This window comes from Meriones unguiculatus, chromosome 3 (genome assembly GCF_030254825.1).
Source record: "Meriones unguiculatus strain TT.TT164.6M chromosome 3, Bangor_MerUng_6.1, whole genome shotgun sequence".
NCBI lineage: Eukaryota > Metazoa > Chordata > Mammalia > Rodentia > Muridae > Meriones > Meriones unguiculatus.
The window spans coordinates 74,028,160-74,040,872 of NC_083351.1; the positions used below are offsets into that span (position 1 = coordinate 74,028,160).

The following is a 12,713-nucleotide window of genomic DNA, read 5'->3' on the forward strand; positions in this document are numbered from 1 at the left end:
GCTTACACAACGTGTTTTCTCTCTCCCTCTCTCTCTCTCTCTCCTTATTTACTTCTTTATTCTCCCTCGGCCCTCCCACGATCTTTACTCTTCTCTTGGTTCGCGTCTCCAATAGTAAAAGCTCCAAGCAGTTTCTTAATTAACCAGGTTGGGTAGACAGGATGGAGCCCCGCCTCTTGGGCGGGGCCACAGCGGAGGGCCGAATCAGGCGCCCGCTGCGCCTCCCTAACAAACGATGCCTTTACTATCTTCAGAAGAGCGAAGCCTAGATGGCGAGCCAATCAGCGGCCGCGGTCCTCGGCGTCCGGAGCGGGGCTGGCTCCGCCCACTCCCGACCTCCCGCGGGGGCCGTCCGAGCCTCGCGGGCTCCCGCAGGCCCCGCCTCGTGGGCAGGCGCGGCGGTCATTGGACGGCGCTCGGCTGGCTGTCGCCGCGGTTGCTGGGAGAGGGAGGTGGGGGCGGGGCCCGCGGTGGTCCAAGGGGCCCGAGAGAAAGGCTGCTCGGCGCGGGCCAGCGGGCGGGCGGGCGCGCCGGGCGGACTCGAGCGCCTCGGCGGCGGTTTGCCTGGCAGCCCGCGCGGCGGCGTCGCGGTGCGGGCGCCGGTCCTCGCTGACAGCTCCGCGCCTTCCGGCCGCGCCACTCGGGAGGCGGCTTCCTCCCCGCGCTCCCTCCGCGAGTCCGCGCGGCCTCGGAGGAGAGCGGGAGGCGGCGGCAGCGGAGGTCGTCGGGGGCGGCGGGCGGCGAGCGCGCTCCCGCTTCCCCGGCGGCGGCCGCAGGACAATGGAGGTGGCTGTGGAGAAGGCGGCGGCGGCGGCCCCGGCCGGGGTCCCCGCAGCGGCGGCGCCGAGCGGGGAGAACGAGGCCGAGAGCCGGCAGGGCCCGGACTCGGAGAGCGGCGGCGAGGCGTCCCGGCTCAACCTGTTGGACACTTGCGCCGTGTGCCACCAGAACATCCAGAGCCGGGCGCCCAAGCTGCTGCCCTGCCTGCACTCGTTCTGCCAGCGCTGCCTGCCCGCGCCCCAGCGCTACCTCATGCTGACGGCGCCCGCGCTCGGCTCGGCCGAGACCCCTCCACCCGCGCCCGCCCCCGCCCCCGGCTCCCCGGCCGGCGCTCCTTCGCCGTTCGCCACCCAAGGTGAGAGGGGCCCGCGAGGTGGCGGGCGCCTGCCGCGCGGCCGGGGAGGGTTGAAGTGGGCCCGGGCCGGCCGAGCGACCCGGCGGTCCCTCACTTTTGCGGAGCTCTGACGGCCGCGGCGAGTTAGCTTCTGCCCGCTGCCTCCGCTGAGCTTTGTCCGGGTGCATAGGATCCGGATCAGCTCGTGTACACCCGGGTTATGCGAGCCGGAGAGGGGGAGGGAGGGATGGAGATGAAGTGATGGGGACTTTCTTTGATGATTGATTGCAGATTGGTTGCCGTCTGTTTCGAATCTTGTGCATTCGGGGCTCTTTACCTTAAAGAGTTCCCACTCCTATTGCCCCTCCGTTGGGGACAAAGGAAACAGGAGAAGGAGTTTTGTTGTCTGCTACTGCTTTCCGAGATTTTATTTTGAACCACAGGATAAAGAGTAGAAAGCAAATAGACTTACGAAGTGTTTTGTACGCAGTAGTTGGAAGTTACTTTCTCTTGTGATGTTTCTAAGTGACTAGTTTTTGACAGGTAGTTTCCATTGCTTATGTTAACAGGTTTAAAGCATTTAAAGTGCAGTAATTATTTCTGGGAGAACGCCTGAAGCTTTTAACTTTTAATTCTGCAGATATTTGGGCAAATTGACGTCTTTTAAAAATACAGAGTAACTGAGGAAGAGAAATCACGTTCTATTGCTTCGTGGTTTGTTGTGTGTGTATTTTGTTTGGCTGATGTAGCAACTCAGACTTGTCCACAGCTAGCAATCGTCCCGCCTCAGCCTCTTCAGAGGAAAAGATCACGGGCATGAGCCCTCACTTTAACCATCTGTATTAAAGGGAATGATTGCCTTTAGTTAATACGTTGAGTAATTACAACAGGTCAGGATGTGATTGTTGGATCGTTCTCATAGACTCACTTAGCCTTATCTTCGACTAGTATTTAGTCATAGGGAACTACTTACTTTCCTTGGGTCTCTATTATTACAGAGAGCCTACAGAGAGACTACTCAGACATAGTCTATATCGCCAAATGAAAGTGTTGCATTTTTTTTGTTTGTTTGTTTGTTTGTTTGTTTTTTCCAGCCAGGTACTCAAGATGCCAATATAAGCCAGTGGTTCTCAACCTGTGAGTTGCAACCCCAGGGGGGTGGGAGAATGACCCTTTCACAGGGGTCACATATCAGATATCCTGTATATCAGATATTCATATTACAATTCATAACTGTAGCTTAATTACAGTTATGAAGTAGCAAAGAAAATAAGTTTTTGGTTGGGGGTCACCACAACATAAGGAACTGTATTAAATGCTGTATAAGGAACAGCATTAGGAAGGTTGACAGCCCACTGCTCTAAACTTCAGTGCAAGGGGATTTTAGAGGCAAAAGCCACATCCTGTTACCTTGCCTGGAAGATGAAAGCAGGAAGTTTTGTGCAAACATGTAGAGGAATTTTAATCCACCAACATGGCTGCTCTGGCAAAAGATCACATCAAAAGTCCTTCTACGTCTGTGTGATCTGGCTGGAATACAGACACACCTTTAGTATACACTTTTAACCGCAAATGATGATGTTTAATTGAGGGGCAGACAAAGTGACAAATCAGAGAAAGATTTGACAGAATGAGTCAGAGATTGGATATGCCCAACTCTTATAATGACAGAGAGGAAAGAGAGGCTACATAAGAGCAGTGCAGGGAGAGAGAGTTAAGTTTGGTGCAGTTCAGTTGAGTTCGTGTAGTTCCAATGAGTTCTGTTCAGTTTTTGCCGTCAGTGCTGTTCAGTTTGTGGAGTTTTGAGGCAGTTTTTCCAAGTAGAGCAATTCAGTTAGAAGCTGAGAGAAGCCAGTTTGAATCAGTCAGCTTGGAGAGGGATTTGAGCCAGAACAGCTGAGTTGAACTAGCTAGCCAGAGTTTAGAAATAGCTAAAAAAAGGGCGAGTTTATTCACCAGTAAGTCTCAGAGGCTGAAAACATTCTAGGCCTAGGTTAGTCGATAGGAACCTGGGAGCTGAAGCCTTCAAGGCTTGGGCTTGCAGAAGATTAGATTCTACAGAGGTTAGAAGCTTCCAGGCCTAGGGCCTGGGAATAGTTAGATAGAAATGTTGTGGGTTCAGCCCAAGTCACGTATTCATGAAGCTTGGATATGGTGTTGTTTTTAAACAAAATCCCAAATGTTCAATTTTACCAATAAAGACTCAGGAGCTAGATGTCGATCTGAAAGCCTACAGCTTGGAGAGGCAGAGAAACCACCCAACTGACCTTACTCCGCATATGTCCCAGAAGGAAAAAGCTTCTTCTCCATGTTGTCTTTTTAAAAACCCTTCAAACTGAATCTCCCTCCTTTCTACTTCCTGTGTGCTCTATCAGTTCTCTGGACTTCCTCTCTCTATGGTTTTTTCCTATATTCATTCCCTGTTAGCTGACCGTTTGCCCTGCCTCTTGACCTATAGTTGACTACTTTAATCCTGGTTACAGAAAGCTCTTGAATTAAAGGTGTGTACGAGGGCTGAACCACACCATAATTAGAAATAGGTTTTGCCAGTACATAATTTTGGGAGGGTCATAGTGTTATCAAATATCCTGCAACAATATGTCTCTCATCTCATCCTCTAATTGAAGAAATAAAAACATTTACACAAGCAAGCAGTTTAACAGAAGCCAAGATAAATTATGATTTGCTAGGTTGATCCCAAGTTCTTAGAATAGCGTTTGGTAATTTTCCACAATAATTGCTATTAAGGAGGCCAAACTCTAGTCAAACCTAAAATTGTCCCAGTCAAAGTATAAGATAACGGAACCTTTGCAGTCTTGCCCTTTCACGTTCCCTAATTGGTTCATGGGCAAGACAGAAATCATTAACTTGTACTGTTCTGAGGGTCATGGTTGATTCTGAGGACCAGAAGCCTAACTAAATTTTATTCTTTAGTTGATATATTAGCCATGCAGTTGAGGATCAGCCTCAACTGGATCAGAACAAAAATCAATAGTCAGGCTAATGGCGACTATAAGGTGGTCAACCATTAAATATCTGATGTGTATCTCCTTCCCTTTCTTTGAAGTTTTCCTTGACCATAGCCAAGACTGCCTACGTAGCCTTAATTGGTTTACACAGAAACAGCAAGTTTCTCATAAGGGCACGGAAACTCCTTTCTGTTTCATAAAAAAGTAGATCTAGTCTCCTTTTAGTTCTGTAGAACTACCTCTGTGAGAGAATGAACTTGGCTCTCCAGCCTAGAAATAGCATTCACTAAATAGCCTAGGTCTGAATAACTGAGAGTTTCCTTTAGTTTTGATTCCCGAGAATCAAGGCTGAGGTACCTGTAGTAGTTGCACTGGCTATTCCTGTCCCTACTAGAATCGGGGCTTGTTTGTCCTTTGACATTGGATCAAGGCCAGTATGAGTTCTTCCTCTCTTCCCCATTATAGGCATATATACCTACTGGGTAATTTTGAGTAGAGGTTTGACTTTCTAGTGAGTTGGAGGAGCCATGTTTTGTCAAATTGCTAGTACAAGCAAGCCAGGTAGCTTAAGGGGCATGATAAATAGGTGGTTTTGTTGGGCATTTGAGGAAACCTTATTGTAAAGTGAAGAAGCAAGATTATAATTTGAAGATAAGATGCAAGTACCTTGTCTGTGGCAGAACAACTTATCATTGGCAGGGCATGCATAAAATTGTAATCTTGGAAGGCCTTTTTTTCTGGACAGTTTTCTTCATAAGCTGATTTACTGACCCTTGTCCCTCCTCTACACGCATATTGTTCCACCCCTGGGATGGACATAAGAGACTATGACCCAAAATATAGTTTCCCATCCCTGATTTTTCTGTGTTCCCATGTCCAGGTTTGGGACTGATGGGAATTGTGTATCCCAGGTTATTAGCCTCTGGTCACTCTTATTTTTATAGAGTCTGAGGACCAAGTGATGGTCCATCTTTTATCGTCCTCAGAGGCTCTTGTTTATTGTTTTAGTTGGGAGTGATGACTCCAAGGGATGACACCAGCTACTTTGACAGCATTTGGAATGGTGATGATGACTGGGTAGAGTCCCTTCCAGATAGGTTCCAGGGTCCAGGTAGGGATCCACTTTATTCAAACCAAGTCTTCGGGTTGGAACTGGTGGGAGGGTTCAGAGGTAGGAGAGGGCAGGATTCTCTTCATAGTCTGGTCAGTGGCCTGGCAAGTTCCTGCTAAGACTGAAAGGACTCGAGAAGGGAATTTGCTTGGAGTTTGGGGAGGATTGGAAGTGGTCTCCCAAACATAATTTCAAAACCCAGTAATCACCTCCTGGTAAGGAGTACTTTGGGCCCTTAGTAGGATAAAGGGAAGTGGAGGAAGTTGGCCTAATTTTTGCCACTTTCCAGGACCAATTTTGTCAGTTTCCTTAAGAGTTTTACATATCTTTTTTTCCTGACCTGAGCACAATGCAATTTCCAATTAATACCTTTGTCAGAGTTAGTCAGAGTTTGAGACACTTTGGCTGTGAAGGTAGGGGACATTGCTGGACTCCAAAGCTAGGGGCATTATTTCCTTCAGGAATTATTTCCTGAAGAAGTTTCTTAGTAACTATTGGAGCAGTGTCTGTTTAGGTGGGGTAGGTCTCTACCCAACCCAAGAAGGTATCTCTAAACAGCAACAGATATTTATAGCCAAAACCAGTAGGCCTGATTTCCCTAATGTTCCCAATGTTCCCTGGCTCCATTTCCTCAAGCCTGATTTTCTTGTGGGGTCTTTTTCCTTTGGGGTTTGCCTGATTCTTTCTTGAGCAGAACTGCTCCCATCTGTGAGCAGTACCTCATGTGATGTCACCATTAGGGCGTTAATCAGATCAGGCCTCATAGGCTGGATTTACTTTAATTCTGTAGGTTGTAGCCTAGGTATGTGACCTGAGGAAAGCACTGCTGAACCTTCTTGTCTGAGACTCCCAATATATATATATATATATATTCCAATATATATATATATATTGGAATTTGTCTAAATTCCAATAGATCTGATGAACTTGAGGTTCATCAGACAATGCTGATGAGTTTTTGAACCTTTTCTCCAGGTTTGTTTCCCTCATTTCTTTTTGTGTGTTTCTCTAAGGGAAGCCACCACCACATGGGAGAGTTTCATTCATTCTCTGTCTTCAGCTGAATCTTGGCTCTTTTAAACTGTCTTAAGTAATTTCTAAAAGTTGAGATCTACTCATTCCTTCAAATCCTAATTTCTACAGCTTTCTCCTTATGTCTGGGGCAGACTACATGAACTATTAGTGGCTTGCTGGTTTTCAGGGACATCTTAAGTTTATGGAGGTAAATACCTGATATGCCTCTCAGAGCCTTTCCAGAAACTAAGCAGGCAATTCATCAGGTTCTTGAGTATTGTAACTTACCTTGGATAAGTTGGTAAATTTTCTGACTGACTCTTAATTCTCACAGTGATGTTTGAGAAGAAGTGTCTGATGCCTCCTTACATTCATTGGGATTAGAATCCCAACTGGGTAGGGTGGATGGGAAGTTTCAATCTGTCTGGCATCTGCTTTGGGAAGTGTTCTGACCAAAGCCAGACTTCTATCCAGCCAGACTTGGGTGTCCTTGGCTATAAACAAGGAGTGACAAGACTAGTGACAAGGAGCTCCTGGCAGTCATCTCAGGTCAGCTGATGTGTACAGAAAACAGTCTTTAACAGGCTGATAAGGGCCTGGGGCCTCTTCTAAAAGGGAGGGTTTTGGGACTTAAAGTTATATAAGTCACTGGTGGAGAAAAGGACTACTTTCCTTTCCCTCTACTTCTTCTTGTCTCCAACAATTCCTCATGCTTCTCTCAAGGCAAGAAAGGATGATGGTCTCATAGCCTCAGACAGAGCCTGTCTGCCCTTCCCACTCAGCGCTCTGCATGTGCAGGGGAGAGAAAGGACCAGGTGTAGTAGAGTCAGCCTCCTGCCCTCCCCCCTGGGGAGAGGGGTACCATTTTTCTCTAGGACCATTTGCATTTCTCATTGGTTCATTTGGAACATAAAGGAGGTGGAATGTCTGTCTCTTCTGGTGGAGCAGGGATAACTTTGTTGGGGCATCTTGACCTTGGGTTCCTAGAACAGAGTTTAGTAATTTTCCACTGGGCTTTACATCAAGGAGATCAAATTCTAGTCAAACCTAAAATGGCCTCAGCAGGAATACAAGATGGAGCAACCTCTGCACTGTCTTGCCTTGTCACAAATACTTGAGTTTATGCAATTCACAATGAACTATCCTTTTGTCTCTGCTCTTTGAGTTACTTGCCATTAATCATCATCTGTGAAACTCACTATCTGTGAAACTTGGGCTACTTTATTAGGTTGCAGATAAGTACTTTGTTTCAAAGTGGCTTGCTTGTTGGAAAGGTTGTGCACATATAACTTAAGTCGTATTTCTTGTTTGTTCTTTGAGCCAGGATCTCACTGTGTAACCCTGGGTGGCCTCTGCCTTTTGAGTGCTGGAGTCAAAGGGATACTCTAGCAGGCCCAAATAAACCTTAGTTCTTAATTGCAAATATGCTTATGTTGATGCTGGGGAGTAAGCCTTGTGAATAAAAAGCACACACTAACCATGAAGCCCCCTGTTATGAATTTTAGATCTATCTTAAGGTTTCTTTTCATCTCTGCTCTCCAGGTTCTTCTTAATGCATGTGAGTGTTTTGCCAGCATGTGTGTATGTTATAACACATGTGAGCCCGGTGCTCATAGATGCAAGAAGAGGGTGTCAGATACCCTGGAATTGGAGTTACATATGAGAGCTGCCATGTTGGTGCCAGGAATGGAATCCTGGTTCTCTGCATAGATTACTTCTCTATGCAGAGAAGTACTCTATGTTAACAGGGTCAACTCTCTAACCCTGTTAAGGTATCTTGTATGGGAGTGCTTACGTGTTAATTTTTCTTTGTGTGCATGAGTTCCTGGTGCCCTTTGATGCCAGAAAAGGGAGTTGGATCCTCTGAAACTGGAGTTAGCTGACATGTGGATACTGTCAGTGATTTGAACTGCTGACCGTCACAGCCTCGGGAGTCTTTCTTATCCAAAACTTTCATTATATATACCCTGATGTTCTTCAGTTCTCTATAGATAATAATACCTGATACAACCTGTAACCCGATTTTTGGCTACATTGTGGATTCCTTTTTTTACTACCCTTCTCCACCCTTACTACACCCTTTCAACTCACCAATACTAGTTAGGAGAGAAAGAACAGAAAGGGGGCATTGTTATCATTAAACTACTTCCTGCTGATTAGGGATTTCAGGTTCTTTGGGGCAGGTTTGATCATCATCATCAGGATATTCCAATTTCTTCCACTCGTCTCTGCACATGACCACTTAACAGACAGCAACCAACCACAACAGCAGCAACCAGCAGCAGCAGCCACAGCCCCTCTTGGGCCTCTAGCATTTATATACCCTTTCAAGAGTCCCCAGAATTCCAGATGTCATACACTTCTAGAAACTGTCTGCCCCTGGCAAAATCATGCCCTGCCAAAGCACAAGGCAAATCATAGTTAGCTCCTGTGGACAATCTGAAGTTAGACCCATATCCCACACCTGGGATTAAAACAAAAACATATTCCCATAACCTTTCTGTGTTTTTTAAAAAAACCAAAATTATAAAAATTTCACTATAACAACCTAAGTGCTATGAAAGTTAATGACATACAGTTTGGGGGAGTAATGAAAAATAAATCTACAGATCAAGTAGGTAGTTTTCTCACCTGCAGTTGGTTGAATCCACAAGTGTCCAACCACAAGGATATATCTAGTATTTACAGAATATTAAATGATTGACAACTGTTTACATTCATTTGTTATGTATTTGTGCTCTTGTGTGGTCTTTGGTGTTACCATGAGTATGTAGAGGATAGAGGGCGGTTTTTCTGAATTTGTGTTTCTCCATTTGGGGTCCAAGGCTCAAACTCAGATCACTGGGCTTTGCCTGCTAAGCCATATTGATCCTTGAGTAGATTTTAATAACTACCTATGCTCAAGAGTTTTGCATAAAAAATTTAGAAATAAGACTTCTGTGCCTGATCTTGACATGTGACTTGAATGAATGAAAATATGGATGAGGAAAGTTCTGTTACTCAATTCTGAGACAAGTTTGAAGTTCCAGACTTCACTTGCAAAATTTTTAATCTTTAATTTTTAATTTTTAATCTTCCTTTTGAATAATAGCCCAGTAGAAGAATGAGTTGAAGGCAAAATGACCAAACTGCAATTAAGTTTAGGATAATTTCACTCCAATACGCTTCTTGCAGTCTTTGTTCTACAAGAGTTAACTCTCTTTCTACTTCAGCTCTTAGATATCTTGTACTGTTTAAGTTTTATTTCCTTGTAATGTTTGAAACAAATAACTTAACTCATAAGTACTCAGTACAATTGTAGGCCTCAGCCAGTTAATATCTCCCATTAATTTTTGAAAATCGTTAAGAGGTTACAAGTGGTCCCTACACATCTCTACCTTTTGTGGTCAAATATTTTGTTGACCTGTTTTTTTAATCCAAATAACTAAGTGACTCTCCTCTTTGTATTTTTTTCTGGAGCAATCTGTAACTTCCAACTTGGCAGAATTCTTTGTGTTTCCTTAAACATTTTCTCTAAAGTATCTTTTCAGAATCAGCTAGCAAAATATCATCCATATAATGATATATGATATATTGAGGAAATTGCCTACGAATTAGTTCTAATGGTTGTTGCACAAAATATTGACATAAAGTTGGGCCGTTTATAACCTTTCCTGTGGCAGCGCCCTCCAGTGGTATCCTTTCATTGGACCACTATTGTTCAGAGTAGGTACTGAGAAAGCAAACCTTTCCCTATCCTGCTCAAGCAAGGGTGTTGCGAAAAAGAAATCTTTCAAGTCAATTATTATTATAGGCCATGACGTAGGTAACAAAGAAGGTAAAGGGAGTCCAAGCTATAAAGGACCCATTGATTGACTTATTCTGTTGACTGCTCTTAAATCTGTTATCATTCTCCATTTTTCCTGATTTCTTTTTTAAAACAGACACAGGGAATTGAATTCCGTGGGCTGGTAGACTCTTCTGTATTTTGAGGCTCCAGCTGCTCTTGTACCAGTTGATGAAGTGCAGCAATTTTTGTTTTGTTATAGGCCACTACTCTTGCCACCCAGGTCTGTTTGATATTCATTTCAGGGGCAAGGCTATTGGTATCTCAGCAGTGGCCCCTATTATAAATTTGGAAACTCAGTTTCTGTTATGTCTTGTGTTTGGACAATGCTCACAGCTTGTGCTTGTTCTCAATCACTCATGTCAATATTTTTTCTAAGAACATCTATCATCCCCAATTTCCTCATTTTTTGTCCCTGGGATTGCAGAATTATTAATTTGAGTACCCCATGGTTGTAAAAGATCCCTTCCCCATAAAATTATGGGTATGTCAACCACATAGGGTATTATCAACTTACCTGTTTGCCCTTCTGGTCCCACACATTTAGTCCATGGGACATATTTTTGTGATAATTTACCAATTCCTATAAACTGCACATATACCTTCTGAAGTGGCCAATCTGGATTTCAAAACTTTTGGGAAAGTATACTGACATCAGCTCCTGTATCTACCAAGCCTATTTCAACAATATTCATTTGTACCATTATTTTGGGTCTCTGATGGTTAATCACTGCCACTTTGTCCAGTACTCCCAAAGGCCCCTGTTCTTTATGCTGAAGCAGCCTTGCCCGTGATGAAAGGAAACAGTAATGTCTGAGCAATTCTGTGCCGTGCATTATTTTTTGTTTCTTTTCTCAATACACCATGATTTTAATTTCTTCCTTGAAATCCCCATCTATGATACTTGGATGTACAATAAATCCTTGAGAAGTTAATTCACTTTTTCCCTGGGTTATCCCTACCTTCCCTGAAGGTAAGGATCATAAACATGAGTAGTTATCTTGTAACATTCAACATTTGGGCATAGTGTGTAAGAGACGTTATTTGTGGAAGGTCTACTACCTTCAGGAGCATGCATTAGATCAATACTTAGTTTTGATTTTTCTGCCTGTTTGGTACTGGCTGGCTGGCCGAAAGAAGATGGCTTGCGTTGCTTTGGGGCCTCGAGTTGACAGGCCCCCCCCCCTTTTTTTTCCTGATGGCAAGAGGTTACCTTTTATGTTTACGTTGGACTTAAAATCCCTTGACCAATGTTTTTTCTTGTCACGGTGGCTACAAAACTCTGGAAGCTTTTGCATTCCACTGCAGCCAGAAACTGCTTGTTCTCTTCTACAAATACCATTTTCTGCAAAGTCAATGCAGCACTCTGAAGCATCTAGGCTTATAGTTTCTTTGGAAATGGTCAAATTCACCACAATATAACAACAGGCATTTTGATTTCTGAGATTTCTAGCTACAGCTTGTCCAGTGACACTGGCATTATGCTCCTGGGAGCCAGTATCACTTGTCTCTCTTATCCTTTGGGGCTCCTCATGCTTTTAATGGCCTAATTGCTCTCTTACGTTCAATATTTGAATTTTCAAATGCCAAGATCTCTATGAACTAATTTCTGGTTCCAGGATCTGATATGGCTAATGGCCTTCACCAAGCAGTTGGTCTTTACCAACATTTATAACTTCTTGTTATATTATCTTCAATTTTCATGGCTTCATCCCTCTACCATGATAACCATTGCAGTTGTTGACCAACTTCTAGAACAGCTGATACTAAAAAAAAAGTCTGTTTTGCGTAACCCAATTGTTTAATGAATAAGGAACGCATCTCAAACCTTAACATAGACTCTTTAAAATGGTTTCAATCTAGCATGTGTGTTGGATACCATGTCATCTCGTCATAGGCTTCACTGCAATCATTAGCAGGCATATGATACACAAAGCCCAGGAAGGCTGATGGTGCTGGGCAACTCCTCTGCTGGTGTACTTTGCTCAACAGGAACCCGATTACCCTGTACAGCCTCCTGCTTTTCCCAGCGCCTTGCCTCAGGGAGGTGCCCTGGGCACCTTGTGACAAAATTGCAGGGAGCAGGGCAGGGTGGCAATCTGCTTTCCAGCTTAGTTTGCTTCCCTTTTTCATCGTGTGAGAAATTTCATGTCAGTTACCAAACCAGAACCCTGCTATTGTCCTTCCACTGGCTCCTTTTGCTTCCCAAGCTCTTCAACCTCTATTTGCAAACTCTCTAGGGGCATAGCCAAATCTCCAATCCTTTCCAACAACAGAGAATTGAGTGAATTTTCTGAGTTTTTGGCTTTTTTTACAATCTTTTTCAACATGGTATATAAAAAGACCACAAAACAAAACCAGAAAATCACCTCCAGGAGCAAGACAGGAGACCACCCAGCAGCAAAAGCAATTTTGCCAACCTCCTTAAACAGCATTGCCAACTCATCAAAGTCTGATGATTCCTCCACTACATTAGAAGCAAAATTACCCATTGTGCCTAAGCCACATTGGGAATCACCTATAAGCTTAGATTGTTCACTAAACTTACTTTATTTTGGGTTCTTAAACACCTTTACCTCTTTTCCAACCACCCTTCCCCCCCAGCCACCTTAGATAAGAGATTAGTAGGGAATAGGGCTGTAGACCTCTTTTATCTGATTCCTGCTCATGAGGGTTGAT

The 12,713-nt window shown here is 44.2% G+C and overlaps 1 protein-coding gene across 3 annotated transcripts in view; it reads left to right on the forward strand.

The window, feature by feature from the left end:
* Window positions 1-294: 294 nt before the first annotated feature.
* The window catches only part of Trim24 (tripartite motif containing 24), a 111,347-nt gene continuing 98,928 nt past the window's right edge, over window positions 295-12,713 (forward strand). For 2 of the 3 annotated variants that reach the window (XM_060380200.1, XM_060380201.1), the window contains exon 1: window positions 640-1,135. In XM_060380200.1, the coding sequence (XP_060236183.1) occupies window positions 781-1,135 (355 nt within the window). In that variant the 5' untranslated portion in view covers window positions 640-780. Of the gene's footprint in view, window positions 1,136-12,713 lie in introns of all 3 variants that reach the window. The other variant, XM_060380199.1, reaches the window with a different exon arrangement.